The sequence below is a fragment of the Hippoglossus stenolepis genome, chromosome 21 (assembly GCF_022539355.2).
Source record: "Hippoglossus stenolepis isolate QCI-W04-F060 chromosome 21, HSTE1.2, whole genome shotgun sequence".
Taxonomy (NCBI): Eukaryota; Metazoa; Chordata; class Actinopteri; order Pleuronectiformes; family Pleuronectidae; genus Hippoglossus; species Hippoglossus stenolepis.
This window is the reverse complement of record NC_061503.1, coordinates 233,114-251,604: the sequence shown is the minus strand read 5'-3', so window position 1 is coordinate 251,604 and position 18,491 is coordinate 233,114. Positions and strand designations below refer to the sequence as shown.

At 41.1% G+C, this 18,491-nt stretch overlaps 1 protein-coding gene across 3 annotated transcripts in view; it reads left to right on the top strand.

Moving 5' to 3' along the window:
• lrrc45 (leucine rich repeat containing 45) overlaps positions 1-18,491 on the top strand; it is a 37,912-nt gene that overhangs the window by 3,183 nt on the left and 16,238 nt on the right. For 2 of the 3 annotated variants that reach the window (XM_035145027.1, XM_035145025.1), the window contains exons 2-11: positions 1,566-1,889; positions 3,273-3,334; positions 3,434-3,504; positions 6,273-6,451; positions 7,142-7,270; positions 7,480-7,592; positions 14,519-14,577; positions 14,817-14,894; positions 15,098-15,233; positions 16,958-16,999. In XM_035145027.1, the coding sequence (XP_035000918.1) occupies positions 1,661-1,889; positions 3,273-3,334; positions 3,434-3,504; positions 6,273-6,451; positions 7,142-7,270; positions 7,480-7,592; positions 14,519-14,577; positions 14,817-14,894; positions 15,098-15,233; positions 16,958-16,999 (1,098 nt within the window). In that variant the 5' untranslated portion in view covers positions 1,566-1,660. The remainder of the gene's footprint in view (positions 1-1,565; positions 1,890-3,272; positions 3,335-3,433; positions 3,505-6,272; positions 6,452-7,141; positions 7,271-7,479; positions 7,593-14,518; positions 14,578-14,816; positions 14,895-15,097; positions 15,234-16,957; positions 17,000-18,491) is intronic. The other variant, XM_035145026.1, reaches the window with a different exon arrangement.

Here is an 18,491-nt window from a genome sequence, read left to right as displayed (position 1 = left end):
TTATCACAATATAACTTTTCCTCGATATAAATAGAAGACATGGTCGATACAACATCGATAGAACTCATTCCATACATGTTTTGACAGACAACATGAACAAGCAATGATAATGAGAACAGAGCCGCGCCAAACTATTCATGTTGCTGGAATAGAGTTACTGCCATGTCAAGTTAGGTTATATGAATTCAGCAGGTTTTTATAAAGATCAGTTCTAAGTGTGAGTGATGCGAAAACATCAGAGGAGCAGAGTCACTTGTTGACCTGCGCAGAGTAATGCGCCTCAGTGCAGTGGAGCTGATTTGATTTATATCGTGATATATCGTTATCGACTGATATGAATATAATTATCGTGATAAGATTTTTTCCCATATCGCCCAGCCCTGCCCAGTGCTGCTGTAACTGTCTGAGAGACAATACCTAATTTGATATACTTTGTCATAAATTCATAAGAATTTGAGTTCAATTTGTCATTAAAATGATTTAAAATGTTATAAGAGAGTAAAAGTGTAATGATAGATACAATATTTGTTAAAAGTATACCATGTAATATAATTTTGGTTTAAAAATCAAATGCTGTTTAAAATAGGGTTCATTTAATGTGTAATGTAGGCAGTCACATGACCATAGGTCAGAGGTTACGTATGTAAGCGTGGCATTATAGGATACAGCTAACATGGACACAGAGGACACATACGGCCGTGGAGTACCCACATTCTGTACATGGTTTAAGAGACGCACATTGTAACTGTATTTCAGTTGTTCATTCACAAATACTTGTTTAAGTGACTATGTGAACAATATGGACATTTCTAGAAATTATACGCATCTCAAAAATAATAAGGGAACACTTAATTGTCAAAGTATAACAAAGTCTGCGGTGTGGTTTTGAATCCAGCCCTCAATGCCCTCAATTTTGGTTTCCATTGACCGTTGTTACGTCATTTTGTTCCAACTATACAATGTACATCAGTAAATATTTTCAACTTGGTTAATTTGTTCCTCAAGATCTGATGTGTGATTGAAGTGTTCCCTTCATTTTCTTAGCAGTGTATACAATTTTTGCACATTTCTGTTGTGCTAATATGTTTATCAACAGACATTATCTTGAGAGACTTTCAGAAAATTATGGAGAGATGTATATCTGAAACCTTCATTCTTTTATTTTCTTGTAGTTTTCACAGGGTCTAATGAGGAAACAGAGAGAGAAAAAAGTAAATCTTCAAAAGACTACAGTACGATTTGTGGCCATTATTTCATTGAACTGGTTCAGTTACAGCTGCTGCAAACAATTATTTTCTGTATCAGTTCAGGTGTCCATTACTTTTTGATTCTTCTGTTGGTGAGCATTGTGCATCATGATTGGCTTGAGCCAAAGGTAATTTTACCAAAAGCAAGGCAGATTTCACGAGTTTAAAATTGCAAGAGGAAAAAAGCAGAAACTCCCTCATGTTGAAAGCTAAAACAATGTTGGACTTATTGTTTAATATGACTTCAAGAATGAATAAATGATCAAAACTGCTGGTGATTCAATTTCTGTCGATTCATTAATCATCGGATCCTCTCAGTTCTAGATTGACAACGGGTCAAGTCACAATGGAAAGAAAGAAGACGTGAGGATGGAATTTGCATCTCAGATATAAGGAGAGACTGGTGATGCAGAATGCAGGATTTCAGGCAGACATACCTGAGTCTGTGTAAGGAGGGAGGTGTGAAGCCCCAGGAGAGTGTTGTAGCTCAGATCCAGGAGAGCAGGGCTGCTCACAGCTCCAGATTGGACCTGAGTGGACAAAGCCTGTCTTTGGATACGTGCTCTGTGCTGGCCAGGGCCTTCCAAAAAGATATCACCTTCACAGATGTGTCGCTAAGTGACTGCATGCTCAGCGAGGAAGGTGTGTGAGAGACAGACAAACCATGTGTATGATGGCTGATAATACATAAGTAGTTGTTTAGTATAGAAGCATGTGCAAATTATTATGCAAAAAACTAAACAAATATATGCTTGATACATCTTTTGCGTTTCCATGTTGATTACAATGATTGGTACTGTGGAATGACTGAAGCTGCAAGAGAAGTCACTGCAGTGTGATTACTTAGTGCTGTTTGTGACATTTCACTAAAACCTGCCTGAGTGCCTGAAGTAGCTGTCTTCAAATCAAATGCCTTTTAATGGATAAAGCTAGGGTTTTGTTCTTATTATAGCCGTTTTCAGACATGAACTGCGGGCAAAGTCCGGAGAATTGGGTCTGGACTTTACCTGGATTTTGCCTTTCACACATGCACAACACAGCGGGACGTTCTCTGCGCAGACGCTTTCAAACCAGCAGCAAACTCCCGCATTATTTAGGCGAGAGGTGTAGCTGCTGGGTGCAGCAGGCAGAGGCAGGATGTAACCATTAATTCCGCTGCAGAGATCACATGATCATGTTTACAGCACCCCGACACTGTTGTCAGCTCTTATCACCACAAACTCTTTATATCTTCATCTGTGTCTTCTATGTTTATGACACTGCTTTTTCACTAGGAGATATGTTTTCTTCATTACATATCATTTCATATGACTTCATTATTTTTTTCAGTTTTGCGTCTGTCTCGTGTTAGAAGCGTCATCAACTACTGATAACGGAGGAATGTTTTGACAAAATAAATGCTGTCAACATGATCACGTTATCTCCGCAGCAGAGTTAAAACGTTACTTCCTGCCTCTGTGTGATGCACTACCTTTCGGCTGAATAATGCAGATGATTCGTTGCTGTTGTGAATGTGTCCTGGCAGAGAACCTCTCGCTGGGTTGTGCATGTGTGAAATGCAAACTGGGTAAACCCCGGACCCAATTCTCTGGACTTTACCCATAGGTCATGTCTGAAAACGGCTATAGACACAGTGCTGCACATAAATGCACTTTATGAGTCGTGTGTGAATGGGTGGATGACAGTTCTTTGATTGGTCACCAAGACCAGAAAACCGCTATATAGATACAGACTATTTACTCAAACAAGAGGATATATGTTGGGGGCTATTGTCACCACATTTGGTGCTCTGGTGTATTTTCCTGCATCAGGACAGTTAACTACATTGTGATGAAGGAACATGTCGCCCAGTACAAAAGTGTGACCCGGAAACCATGGAGCTCTGTGGCTCAGAGGTGTAGGCTACAGTATATTGGACTTTGGATACAAACATAGAACTTGTTAACATACATTACTTACATTAATTGGTGTTTCAGCTCTGCACATAAGATGTGTATTTATGAGTCTGCTATGTTTGTGACTCAGGTGCAAAAGTACTCCTGACTGGACTGTGTGGCAACACAACTGTGAAAATCCTGGATTTGAAGGTACCACCTGCCAAATTAGACGTATGGCTCTCTCAGACACTAATGGATTTTTCATGAGACATTTGTTGATAGTCGCATCATGTAAAATTTTGTCCACAGGGAAATAACCTGAAATCAGCAGGGGTGGAGGTGTTGGGAACGTTGTTGGCATGCAACAAGACCCTGCGCAGGTAAGAATGATACAGATACATTTCTGAACATTTTCTGTCACTGTGTCACAACATGTTTATTTTTACAGTGTCAAGAGAAAAGGGTGAACCCTTTGGAATGACCTGGTTTTCTATATTAATTGGTCATTAAAGGTTATCTGATCTTCATCTTAGTCACTACACAATGTACTTAATGGGATAATTCACCAAAAAATGAAAATTCCCTCATTATCTGCTCACCTCTATGCCAATGGGGGAATGGGTGAAGTGTTTTGAGTCCACAAAACACTTTTGGGGGTAAACAATATTGCAGTCAAATCCAATACAATTAAAGTAACGGGATCAATTCTTTAAACATAAAATAACAACATAAAATAAACATTAAATGCCTCCATACTGTCATTCAATTGTCCAGAAGCCTCGACATTCATATTCGACTCAAAACAGCGTCATTTACACCATGTTTAAGCCTAAATGCATCCATTAGAGAGTTGCAAGGTTAAACCACTGCTGACCAAAAATAACACAATGTCTTATCTCACATTTGCCAAAAAAATATCTTGATGACCTGATTCAGGATAATATCCTGTGGACAGTTGAGTCAAAAGTAAAACAATTCAAAAGTAGAACTTTTTTTAAGCCTTTTGGCTCCTGTTACATCTAAAGACAACCCAGCATTCCACAATAAGAACATCATACCAACAGTCAAATGCGTTTGTGGTAGTGTGATGGTCTGCAGCTGCTTTGCTTCTTGAGGACCTGTATGACTTGCCATCTTTGATGCAATCATGAATTCTGCACTTAACTAAAAAATGCAGCAGGTCAATGGTCTGAACCACACAAGCAACTCCACCTCTGAATGGCTCATAATAAATAAGGTTTTGTAGCGGCCTAAAGTCCTGACTTAAATGCAATTGAGATGGTGCGTGATGAGACCTTGAGTGGGCAGTTCATGCTTGAAAACCCACCGATGTGGCTGAATTTAAAAAAATTCTCCAAACCAACAAAGGGGGGATAAGGATTCTGTCTCTGTCCTCGCGGCCGTGGTGCTTGGGGACCAGGTGGGGTGGCCCTCGCTCGTCTCGCTGGTCGCCCAGTCTGGCATCACACCTCACCGCTGTAGAGATGCATGTTAATTATATAATGGTCATTATTATTTTATAGGATGTATAATAAAATTATATGGCAAATAATAATATTACATATACAATAATGGTGATAGCAACAGTATTCTATTGGTTCATTATTTCTCTTGTGATTTTACATTATAATTATTTTATTAACACCACATCTTTGTGGGATCCCTCTCCCAGGACGAACAGAAGTGCAATAGATACCACGTGTAATGGAGAACATCAGAAAGATAAGGGTATTTAGAGCAGTGACTCTCAACTGGTGGGTCGCGACCCAAAAGTGGGTCGCGGACCCGTTTCCAGTGGGTCGCGGGCCTTTGCCTGGGCAAAAAATAAATAAAAATAAAAATGTTAAGAAGAAAATCCTGTTTTGAAGGGGATTTTTGATGCAGCTGAGTGCAGTCTATTCACACTCCGGTGAAACAGTATTTGGCGTTAATGCCTTGTAATGCTAATAGACACCCGCCATTTCACAGCATAGAAGAACCCCCGCAAAGTTTATTTTCAAATGCCCAGTTCTCCCATTAATTCCTTCAAACTCAGGTCTATGTCAGCGTTTACACCTAAGGTTGACGTGAGTGCTGCTTAATTTTCTTCAAAGCACAATGTTTTTCTACGGAAGCGTATTGCATTCACTTGAAAAAAAAAAAAGTTCAGATTTTCCGAGATAATTATCTCGGAGCGTTCTGTATTTAGGTTTAGCTTTAGTCAGCAGCTTCAGTTTGGATTTGATGTTGCCTGCTCTGGCCTCTGGCATGCAATTGACTATGGTCGCTGGTTTCGCCAACCTCACGTTTCTCAAGACCGAGTCACCAATGACCAGAGTTTGCTTCTCAACGGGTGCGTCGTTGAGTGGAGATAATCTGTTCGAAACTTGAACTGGTATGTCCTTAATCGTGGGCTTTGAGGTAGCACTATGCCCCCTCCGGACAGTCTCCCAGCCGTCCTGGGCTCCCGGCTGCCAGGGACAAGTCGAGGGACTGCTAGCGGAGGCTAAGCTAGGTGGCTCCGTAGCGGCTAGCGCGGGCTGGCTAACTACAGCTAACGGAGGGTCTAAGCTGCGGAGCCGAGCTTCTAAGTCACTCATTTATGACATTATGATTTACATCATTTACATGCTTTGTTTTTTCTGTATGTCTTCTCATTATATATCTATATCTGAATGTCTTATCTATCTTGTAGGTCACTTATGTCACTATTTCACTAATAAACTTTTTTAAAAAACTAAAAAAACAATTGGGTCCAAATCACAGTTATCACAAACGTTTAATTGCAATTGTTGCTGTAGTTATTTATTAAGTTTTGGGGGGCAATTTCTTTTTCACAAGGTGATATAGGTTTTGAACTCTACCTTCAATAAATGGGATGATTATTTTAAAAGCAATTTTTGCTTACTCTTACTGTCTACTTAAAACTAAAATATGTTCAATCATCTCTACATTTAAATGTGACAAATAAGCAAAAATAGAAGAAATTGGTAATAGTATATTTATAAATCAAAGCCGACTGCTACAACATATAGTAGCAGCCAACAAATAAATCTCTCATATATCATCTGAGAAAGGATTCGTAATCACGACATAAACCAGATTTGTGAAACTTGTGTTTCATCAATAAAGTACCCTCCACTTTAAAGACTTGAAATATTTTTTGCAGGCTTGTGTTGGAGTGGAATGCGTTGGGGGTGTGGGATGAGGCCTTCTTAGCCTTTTGTCAGGGTTTGGCCTCCAACAGCATGCTGACGCAGCTGGACCTGCGCAACAATCAGATCAACCACCACGGAGCATCTGAGCTTGCTCTGGCACTCAAACACAACACCACACTGGAAGTGTTAGGTGATATACAATGACATCGAACAACACCCTTTCACTTTCACAAGACAGTGCACAATATTAAGTTGCATGATTTCTTTTTTCAATTTAATATACATAAATTAGAAAGCAATGTATGAAATCTCATGAACTTTGTACATTGCCACAGTAATTATATTTGTCAGTAAAACTTTAGCTTTTTATCTAGACTATTCTCATCCTGGTTTTCAGTTAAAAAAGACATTTCTCAATATAAGTTATTAAACAGGGCAATACAGTGGTACAGTGATTACCATTGTTGCCTCTGGTTTGAATCTGCTGGCTGGCTAAGGCATTTTTTTTGAGTTTGCATGTACTCCCTGTGCGGCTTTCCTCCCACAGTCCAAAGAGGTGCAGGTTAGACTAGCTGGTGACTCTAAATTGCCCATAGCTGTGAATGTGAGCTTGAATGGTCATCCACATGTCATGGTTGAGGGTGTATCCTGTCTGTCAGCTGGGATTGGCTTCATGCAGGAATATTTTCACACCTGACCTTTTCTTATAGTTGTGAATATATTTTATCTCGAGTAGACTTAGTTTTTTCTCAATTTGTTTTTTTTCAGTTGGGGTCAGTCTGACATTGTTACTGTTCTGATGTACATAAATACAGTATTCATGATCGAATGGTGGTCCACTCTTATTTAAAGTTAGATCACTGTTACTGTCTGTTGACAGACCTGAGATGGAACAACATTGGTCTGCTGGGTGGCAGGATATTGCTCGAGGCTTTGCAGAAAAACAAGAGGATCGTGCAGCTGGAGCTGGCAGGGAACAATATTCCCAGTGACACACTCAAAGCACTCGGTAAGTCTTTTATTTAGATGCAGTAATAATTAAAGCTACATCTGTGATTGTAGCTGTAACAGAATAGAGTCACCTTCAATAAAACTTGCTATGCCTCTCAATAGTGTTACAGTGATAACTCTTTACCATGTACGCTGCCTCTTCTGGACCCACATTTCTCTGTCCTCATCTATTACCATTTTGCTCTTTTTGTTGTTAAACCATTTCAGAGCGGACCACTGGGCACAACTCAGACAGACAGTCCACCCTGAGAGAGAACCACAGGAAGACCCAGGTCCTCAGCAAAGAGATCCAGACACTGAAAGACAAGAAGAGCCATCAGGTAACATTCACTCTTTTAATTTGATTCATTTGGTCCAGAAGAATCTGGCTCATGTTCACATAAACCTGTTAATGAAACAGGGAAACATGAAATGGCATGGGCTTACAAGTGGCTATTTAATTGGACAGTTTTGAAGAGGTCATCCTGTATCATCAGCATGGACTCCCATGGTGAATTCCATGAACATGTAACTCTATACTGAACCTCATCGTCTCTGGTATCGTAAAGAGCTTATCAAAAAACGGATAAACATTATTTTAATTTGACTATAAATGGAAAATGTGTGTATGTACAGAGTTGGAAACGCCTTTTCACTTTCTGATTGAGCCTCTTGCTCCTTTGCTGATGTGCATATGTGTTACCATGGTTACCAAATTATATGCATAAAAATGTTTATGGTTTAAAGATTGCTTTATAGTTCATAGCCAGAAAATGGATTCAACAGTAGTTATACAGCAATTCCACAGTAGTCCTGAACCTATGCCTAAAGACCAATAACACTGGCTGTTAGAGTTTGAACTGGGGCAAGTGGAGAGGTAGAGGTAGTTGATCAGCATGTAATGAATATGATAGAAAGAATATGAAAGATGAAGAAATGTAGGGGTGTGTGGTGTTGGTGGGTGTGGGTGTTGTGCAGAGTCTGGCCCTAGGTGTTGGCCCGATCGAGTGTTCGGATACTCTGTGGGAAAAAAAGCTCCTCCTCATTCGCTCATCGCATTTGCTCATTGAAATCAAAGTTTACATGCAGCCAATCCTAAAAATCAACTAGAAAATTCCTCCCGAGAAATTTTTAATGTGTGCATAGTGCTTGCTGCTACATTTATAAAAGTTGCAGGATTATAACATGATCCAGGTTGGTGAGAGAGAGAGAGAGAGAGACTGGGCCAATTTCAGAGAGAGAGAGACTCTGCCAGCCTCCTTTCAGGTTTCCTGGTCACATCCTGTAACTATCCGGGGGCTTTTAACCACCTGGGTGCTTTAATTTTTGAAAATCCAGCCTCCTTCAGGCTTCCTGGTAAGGTCTTATTAACATCCAGGACTTTTATTTTGAAAGTCCAGCCTCCTTCAGGCTTCCAGGCACATTCCTATCACCATCCAGGGGCATTTATCTTGAAAATCCAGCCTCTATTCAGGCTTCCTGGTAACATCCTGTAACTATCTGGAGTGTTTTATTTTGAAAATCCAGGCTCCTTTCAGGTTTTCTGGTGACATCCTGTAACTATTTGGGGTGTTTTATTTTGACAATCCAGACTCCTTTCGGGTTTCCTGGCAATTCCTGTAACTATCTGGGTGGTTTTATTTTGAAATTCCAGCCTGCTTTTGGGTTTCCTGGTAACTTCCTGTAACTATCTGGGGGGGTTTGTTTTGAAAATCCAGCCTCTTTTCGGGTTTCCTGGTAACTTCCTGTAACTATCTGGGGGGTTATATTGAAAATCCAGAGGGACTACTTGCAGTTTCCACTAGGTGGTGCTGTTGAGCCATTCTGCCTCACCAAATATTGTCCTTGTTCACATAGTGACTCGAATCGTACATGTCCATTTTGAGGCAGAATGGAGCATGTGCAGTGACGTTACAACCACTTCCTGTGTGTTGGCGTTCCATCGTAATGCACGCCGTAGCGGTTCAATGTAAAGGCTTAAGTGTCACAACATGGTCTCACCAGCTTCTCAATGCTTCCCTGACCTATTTTGAGGTGGATCAAATGAGAAATGTTGGCGTAGAATGTCAAAGTATAAAACATGGTACTTCCTGTCACAGCTAGGGGAGCATTGACTATTAAATAAAATTTGCATATAGAACTCTTCAGGGCAGGTTCCCAATCACAAACAAAGTTTGATGGTGATTGGAGCGAAAACATGGAAGTTACAGCTATTGGCGAGTCATCAAGATTCCCCGCCATGCCAAGGACACGCCCCCCAAATGAAAAGTCACAAGTTTGATTCTATGGCATTTGCTACTTCTTTAGGCTCTCCTGACCAAATTTCACATGAATCGTGTGAACGGGCTAGCTTCAGGACACTTAAATGTAAAACATGACATTTCCTTTTACAGCTAGGGGGCGCTATGACTGTTATTGAATATTATCATATGGAGCTGTTCAGGGCAGGATGATTGTGTACATATACGGTTTGAGGCACCTTGGACAATATACATGGACCTGATAAGGACTTCTTAAATGTAAAACACGATATTTCCTGTTACAGCTAGCGGGCGCTATGACTATTATCCAATATTTTCATATGGAGCTGTTGAGGGCGGGACCTTTGTTGTACATATGAGGTTTGAGGCAGATTGGACAATATACATGGAAGATATAAGCACTTAATTGTTTTCTGGCGAATCATTGAAACCCTCTTCCATGCAACGGCCATGCCCCCTGATGAAAACTCACACACAGATGTAATTTTAATCAGAAAGTCTCTAACATTAAAAGCAGTTAAAAGCAAAATAAAATGTAATGCCCTCACTTGATTTCGAACTCATGACCAATGGGTTACTGATTCCGTGTCTCAACCAACTGACCTAAACACATTGTTGAATATCAGTTGTGAAAGTAGTTTTTTAAAGAGTTCTTAAGTCCCCCTCTGGCCCCCCTCCTCTGCGTGTGTAAGGCACTAATGAGCACACCTGTGTATGGGAAGAGACAGATCTGAGCTCTGGCGCAACCCTCGAACAAATGTGTCTTGTTCAAAAACTATTAGTCCTATCTGAGAAATAAAAACACAGTTAAACAGTCTCACGTAGGTCGCAGAATGGACACTTATTAAGAACAGTGGGATTAAAAACAGAAATAAAAGCGTTGGAAGCAACGGCACCCTGTAAAATTCTCTACAGGAGGTCACCAGTCAGTTTTTTGAGGGGAGGTTTATATAAAATCCTACACTGTGGGCTGGGTCCATTTTCGCCCCACCTCTGTGATCACACAGTGGGGGGCCGGTTGCTCAGTCCGGACTGGTGGCTGCTCTTCACACAGTTCCTGCAGAGCCAACCCGTCGATCGCGATCTACCGGTCGATCTCGCAGTCTTCACTGTCGATCCCCGAACTCTCTGGATTCACTGGCTGCGGTTTCGCCGCAGATCAGCTGTGTGTCGGTTGTTTACACGGCAGCGTGTCCGCTGCTGGCGGCGGTGCTGCTAGTTTATCTACTGCATTGCCTTCAAAACAAGTTGGTTTATGTACTAAAGCAGGGTATCCGCGGGGTCTTGAAAAGTATATAAAGTTGATATATCAATTTAGGGAAAATCAAGACCCTTAAAAAGTATTTAAAAAGTCTTGAATCTTTTTAAAATTCAAGACCCTTTACATGTGTTGTTTTTTCGATGTGAATAGCATATTTGTCCAAAGATTTTGTTAAAAGTTTATGTGAATTCATTTATTCTAGTCCTCACAACAGCGCAACAAAAAAATACCTGGCGTTCAAGCGGGGACGGGGTTCGAGCAGCGTTGCTAGGTAACGTTGGTCTCAGAGCGCGAGACCGCGGCGCGAATGGCGCTTGTCGTTGTCGAATCTTCCATGTAGAGGACGGCTTGCTGCAAATATTGCGCTATTAATTCTTTACATGGCTGCAAAGGAATAGGCAATGGGGAAGTGTAAATTCGCAGAGTCGTGGTTGGAACACGAGCAGTTCAAGCCCTGGTTGAAGCCCGTCGCTGGGAATGACCGGGAGGCTTACTGTTCGGTCTGTAAAAAGAAAATGAGTGTAGCTTCAATGGGGATCAATGCTCTCTGGTCACATATGCAAGGCACTAGCCACAAATCCGTTGCGGCACGCAGACAGCGGTTGTCCATCGAGCATTGGGCAACACCTTCCTCAGCTAACGTTGTTACACCACCCAGTACTAGTACGACAGCTGAAGCTAGTAACGTTAACTTTACTGATAGGTGTTTCAAAATAAAAGCACCCCAGCGTTTCTGTTGACGGAATCCATTATTTTTTGTTTAACAAGGAGATTTTATTGTGAAATATTTGCAGGAGCAGAATATGCACGGCTTCAAACTGTATAGTATTTGTATTTATTTGAGTACAAGGGACTACTTTCACACAAGGAAATAGTCACATTTATGGCCATATTCAAATCAAAGGCCATGTAAAAAAAAACATAGTGCTGCAGTGCTAAATATTGTGCACTGAACAGATGCTGTAAATATGAATTGATATTAATGTGAATATTGTTCATTGAATAGATAAAGTTGCATAACTGCCTCTCTTTGTGTATATTTATGCTCGTACATTCAGCCTTTAACAGAAAATGCAAAAATAATAAATATGACCCTCCTAAGTGGGTTTCTTGGAAGATAACAGGGTGGTAGATCTAAGTTTACGTTTGGATTTAAAAAGTGATCTTAGGCTCGAAAAGGTTGGAGACCACTGCTGTAGAGGGTTTCCTTGTCAACTCTGTGTAGGGTCAGTTTCAGTTTGTTTACTACAGTGAGTAGGGGACCGGTCTTCTCCCCCAGTCCTGGGCTCAGGATGATGTCAGGGTAGGGGTCTGCAGCATCAGGTTCAGCTTCTTTGCTGTGGTAGGCCATCAGGAGGTTATTTTCTTTCCCTGAGAGACTCTGGGTCCAGAGCTCCAGGATCCTCTGGGCCACCCGGGTAGACTGCAGCCCCAGCAGAGAGCCCAGGGCCTGGGTGTCATTCAGCGCCGGCCCCACTGCATCCACCAGCTGCTGCAGGGTCAGAGTCCCAGACCAGGTCAGCTCTGGGTGTCGTTTGGTTGCTGATGTCGAGTCAGGCTCTGTGGATTAATGTTTCCCTCAACAACCAGTAGAGAGAGTCAGCTTTTGGGCACCTTTTATGGTAAAAAAGGGCCCATGATTTAAAAACACCTTGACAAAAAGGAGGCAACCCATTTAATTTTAGAAATTTAGAATCAGTTAAGAACAGAGCATCATCCAACCCCAGATTATTGTCACGCCTAAGGATGCTGCTGGCCACATCTCTCCTCACCAGATCTGCCAGACCTGTGAGGTACTTTTGAATGAACTGAAGTCTGAAAGTGGCAGTCCGGCTGGCCAGGTGGACAAGGCCCTGTCCCCCCTCCTCTCTGGCTAAAAACAGCACCCCCTGTGGCACCCAGTGCAGATCACCCCAGAAAAAAGGGGGAAGAAAGTAAGCCTGGGGGGGTCCACACAAGTTAATCGGTGCCACAGTTGGGATGCCACAAGGTTGTTTAAAGGCAGTACTCTACCTCTGAGAGACATGTGAGGGAGCAGCCTTTTCCATTTTTTGAGTTTGCTTTCTATTTTTTCTGTGACGTTCTCCCAGTTCTTTACTAAGTCGTCAGCTCCTAAAAACACCCCCAGGAACTTTATTCCATCTTTTTTCCACTCCAGATTTTGGGGGAGAACTGGGAGACTGTCACGCCACTCACCAACAGCGAGGGCTTCACTTTTTTTCCAGTTAACCCTCGCTGCTGAAGCCAAGCTAAAATCTTTGATGATGTCTGCTAAAAGATCTACATCTACCTGGTTTTAAATAAAAACAACAAGATCGTCGGTGTAGGCAGATAAAATCATGTTCTTAATAAAACAAGGATAAAACAAACCCTGAAGGCTGGAACGTATTTTGTGGAGGAGAGGTTCCAGGGAGAGTGCGTAGAGCATCCCTGACAGAGCACAGCCCTGCCTGACGCCTCTACACACTCTAAAACGACTGCCGTTTAACTTTAGCACACTCAACATCACTGTACAGTACCTTGATCTTAGCTATGAAACAGCACTGAACACAACTTCCTGTGGAAAATAATGGAGAAGTCTGGGTTCAGCGCTGGTTTCAACGTGGTCAAACGCCTTTTTTTTTGGTCTAGGGCAAGGGTAGGCTACCCGCGGCTCTGCAGCTGCATGCGGCTCTTCAGCCCCTCTGCAGTGGCTCCCTGTACAGTGTTGTGCATGAATTATATTGTACATTTTACAGTTATCCAGCAAGAGTGAACGTCACTTATGTTTATTTTTCAAATCATCATCGTATCAGGCCATCATGTGAAATACCAGTAGCAAGAGAAAATGTACACACACACACACACACACACACACACACACACACACACACGCACACACACACACACACACACACACACACACACACACAAAGGCCCCGGGGCTCCGCCCCCCCACTCACTCGCTCAGAGCGACACACGCAGTGAGATCAGAGCTCGTTCAGCAGCCGGTCAGTGACTTTGTTGAAGATTAAGATTCAGAAATCCTTTATTCGTCCCACAATGGGGAAATTTGCAATGAAGAACAGTGGAAAAATGAAAACACAGTTTCTCTGATCACAGCTGCTTCATGATCAGAGCAGAAGCTGCATTTGGCTTGTACCGAGCTGGAGTTTCTGTTTCCTCCTCCACTCTGACCTGCTCTCACTGTAACTTAGAAACACTCATCACTAGTTATCAGGACCTGATCAGTACATGAAGTAACTTAGTGTTTGTTTGATTCGCTCCTGAGTTTATGAGACTGCATTTAAATATCATGAAAAATTACTCTCAACATTTTGTGTACAGTACAACATGAGATGCTGTGGCCGACCATCTCCCCCACAGTGAGGCCGATGTCCTCCACGCTGCAGCGGAAGGTGGCAGCAATTTTAATGCCATGTTTGCGGGTTAAGTTTTTAAAGTTCCCGCTGGCCATGGTGTCTGACACGCCAACGGCAGAATGACATGTAAGAAATTGCATGATGGGAGTAAAATAAAATACCTCAAAACTCTTAGAAAGGATAAATCTTGCTCAAATAGATGACAATTCAGTGTAGAAACTATAATAAGTAGTAGACAAATACTAAAATAGAAAAAGTAAATGAATCAAAGGTTAATGAAATAAATGGGCAACGCAGCACACTTGCACCTCACAGTGGAAATAACCGTTATAGACACAGACAGCTTTGTGACTGCAAACACACTCATGTTCATTCTCTTTCAGGTCCTGAGTCTAATGGAAACTATAGACAGCCAGCGGGAGGAGATAAGATGTTCTAAAAGGTGCGAGAGTGTGTTACCATGTTTAATTATTTACATAAACACTATTGTATAACTGAGAGTCACAAAACTCCATTTCAGAATAAAACCCTCTATATTTGGACTGGAATTGAAATACAGCTTGGATAGATATAGCATGTTTTCACTATTATAATCAAAATATAATAGTCACACTGCACTTTTCAAAAAAAGAAATATTAAGATTGTAAAATGTTTATCTTATCTCCCCTCTGCTTCATTAGATCCACTTCCATTCAGATAGGCCAACTCCAGGAAGCTCTGAATGAGAGGAAGTCAGCTGTCAACTCTCTCACTGCCAAGTACGTATTTCATCTTTCTTTACTCCATGTTCATGATATGAAGACCGGCACAGTTTTAGTGTTTTGTGTAACCTATGTGACTTTAATCAACATTACTTAACCCATCTGTCCATTATCTATACTGCAATAATACTAGCTGTAATACTAGCTTTATTGATGGAGCTCTAACTAAAACTCGGATCTGTTAATGATTTGATTTGTAGACTGCAGATGACAGAGGAGGCCCTCGCTCTCTCTGAGCAGAAAAATCACAACATGGTAGAACTGCTGACTCAAGTGAAGGTTGAGAAAGAAGAACAGAGGGAGCGACAGAGTAGAGAGAGAAAGAAAGAGCAAGAGGTAAGGCTGGAAACACAGTTCACTCAGTCAATGTCCTATGGTTAGAAAACACTGTAGAGCACTAGAATGTTTAAGTAGTGTAAGTAATCAGTTTTAGAAATGAATGATATGAGATCATTTTGTGAATAGAGTACATTGATGTATATATAAATAAAAGGTACATGTCCTCCAATGGCAGTTATCAGCCTTTGACTTTGACATGCACAAATGTCTATACACTATCCCATACATCTTTTAAAAGTATTTTTTTCTTCTAATAACTCTGCAGTATCCCTGACGACATCAATAGAACAGACAGCACAACTGTCAAAAGATTCACTGTAATAGGATTTTTCACTGTCAACTACTTTTGTTTAAAAAAACCCATCTAATTGTAGTACACACAAAGGTGAATCCACTGTCCTCTTTGTGGATATTTATTGCCTTCAGGACCATAAGTCCCATCCGATCTAAGAATCTCTTCCCTTTGTTTTTGGTACTTATCATATGGGTCTTGTTAAATATTTAAGCCTAATAAAACTTATAAAGTAAGAATTATTATCCACTGCTGCTTTCTATATTATAGTGACAAGTGACTTGATTTATGGGATTATTACTATTAACTGACGCAATGAAGGAATTGAACCCACGTTAACTGAGCCAGTTGTTCACCAGCTCTATGGGACCAGTTATGCAGGATCACCATTGTTAGGAGACAGTCTGAGTATGTTGAAATTGCTCCATGAGACAGGCTTTGGGTGGAATAAAAAAACTCAACCTTGCAATACTAAATATAACAACTTTTGTGGTAACAGTATACAGTCTAACATGGCAGACATCTAGAATAAAATTAATGTTGAGTGTTTAGCAAAGCTACATTAACTCACATTGTCTGTTTCCTGCTATTATCTGCTTATCGTCAATGTTTGTCCAATGAAATCCTGCAAAACAACATTATTACAGACTGACACACTGTAATAATATATATTTGTTATCCATTTATGCACACACTGACTTGGGCAAAAATTTAATTTTGGTGCTGTTAGATCTTACTGTAGCCTTTGACACTGTGGGTTACAGTATACTTTCACAAAGACTCGAAAACTGGGTTTTTAATGTAAATATGCCGATGACCTGTGGTGTCCCTTATCCATATATCTTCCACTTTTATGGGGCCATATCATTCACAACAATAACCTTGCCAGCCATAGTTATGCGGACGACACTCAGATTTACCTAGCTCTCTCATCAAATGATTATGGTCCCATGAAATCACTATCCAAATGCATTACAGAAATCTAATACTGGATGTCACAATTTTTATATTTTGCAGTAAAGATGAGAGATATGGGTTTGCCACTCACCTAAAAGACAGTGGATTACACACAAATGAGCAGGTTGAAAACCTTGTGCGAGTTTGTGTCAGCACAAGAGAGATGAGGCTGGGACGGGCTGATGAATGCGCGCGCAGCTATGAAGAAAGATTTGACTCATTTAAGAAAAGTAGGGTGAATTCGGGTAATCTGGGACATTGGGTAATGTGGGACATCTAAACTCAAGTCTGTTTATTTCCTTTCCTAACTAAATCTAGTCAACAGGACTTTTACTATAGGTTTAGCATAGACATGTGAATCAATTAACTTCATAAGGGTGAAGTCACAAAAAGAGGAGGGGTAAGTGTCAATCATAAGCTTAGTATAGCATGACAATGTCAATGACATAGTTGTTATGATCTGTTTTCTTAGCGGAACCAAAATGCAGAACAGGAACACAGCTGGTGGATGGTGGTAAAAAATATTTATTGTTCAAAGCTGGAGCTGGGGTGGTGGTGGCAGGCAGTGGGGATCCAAAAGTCCAGGCAGGGTTAGGCCAGAGCAGATAGAGTTGAACAAACGGAAGGTGCGCAGCTGATTCTGTGGCAAAGGGAGCACGGGTAAATAAGTATAACAAAACAAGAGACATGTAGTCTCTAGAACAGGGGTTCCCAAAGTGGGGGTCGCGAGATGCCGTCCAAAAAACAAATACAATTATTAAATAATTTAAAATGGAATATTTAACCCATTATTGTATAAATATATACATAAATATGAGTTGAAATTAGAATAAAACCATGCAATAAAAACATTTCCATCAGTTTTTTCCTTTTTCTTTGTTGACCCATGAGGTTATTACCACACGGATTAGCGGAATGAGCGAGAGGTACAAGGCCAAAAGAAAGTCCTTACTAAACAAACAGAAAATCCCAGCTGAAGCTCAAAGGGCATCATATGAGGTGGCATATTTAATTGCACAGGCAAAAAAGCCACACATAATCGGCGAACATTTTTTTAAACCCGCTGCTGTAGCTATAAATCTGGCCATGCATGGGGATAAATTAGCCCGTGAGCTGGAATCAGTGCCGCTGTCTAACGGGACTATTGCCCGGCGCATCACTGACATGGCCCAGGACATAAAGTGCCAGCTGGTGGATAGAGTTAAGAAAGGGAAATATGCTTTACAGTTAGATGAATCCACAGATATATCAAACTCTGCCCAGCTGCTTGTTTTCATCAGATACAGTTTTGACGGAAAACGTAATGCTGTTTTGCTCCGTGCTGGAGTGGACGTGCACAGGTGTGGACATTTTTACAAAACTAAAAGAAGAGGGACAGGGCTGGAGCGATGCTGGGGAAAAAGGCAGAACTGAAAGCGAGAGTCTTACAAGTGGCACCGCACGTAAATTTCACACACTGTATTATTCACAGAGAATCTCTTGCAAGCAAAACACTTGAACCAGAGCTTAAACATATTTTTGATATTGCGATAAAATGTATGAACTGCGGGACGAGGTGCGCATTTTTCTGATGGAGCATGGATCCCAGCTCGCTGACCACCTCACTGACCCTGACTGGTTAACAAGGCTGGCGTACTTGTGCGAAAAGACTTTCTCAGCCCTGACATACATAAAGAATAAATACAGAGCACAGCTAAACGTGGAGAATGATCTCCGAGTCGCCGTCTCCAAAATAAAGCCGAGAATGGACTTGCTGTGCTCCATGCATATTGCCCACCTATCTCATTAGTGAGTTTAAGAAATGAAAGTAATATGTAGGCTAAAATAAATAACCCTAAAGTTTTTCCACATGGCAGCAATAAGGTGTCTGCTGCTCGTTATGCATACAGACGCGCACAGACAAACACAGACATCACCTGCGCACTTTTTATACTTACAGTATATGCTCACTCTGCTGTTTATACAGGGAGATTCCCTGTATTCTGGTTATATTCTATTTCTTAAAT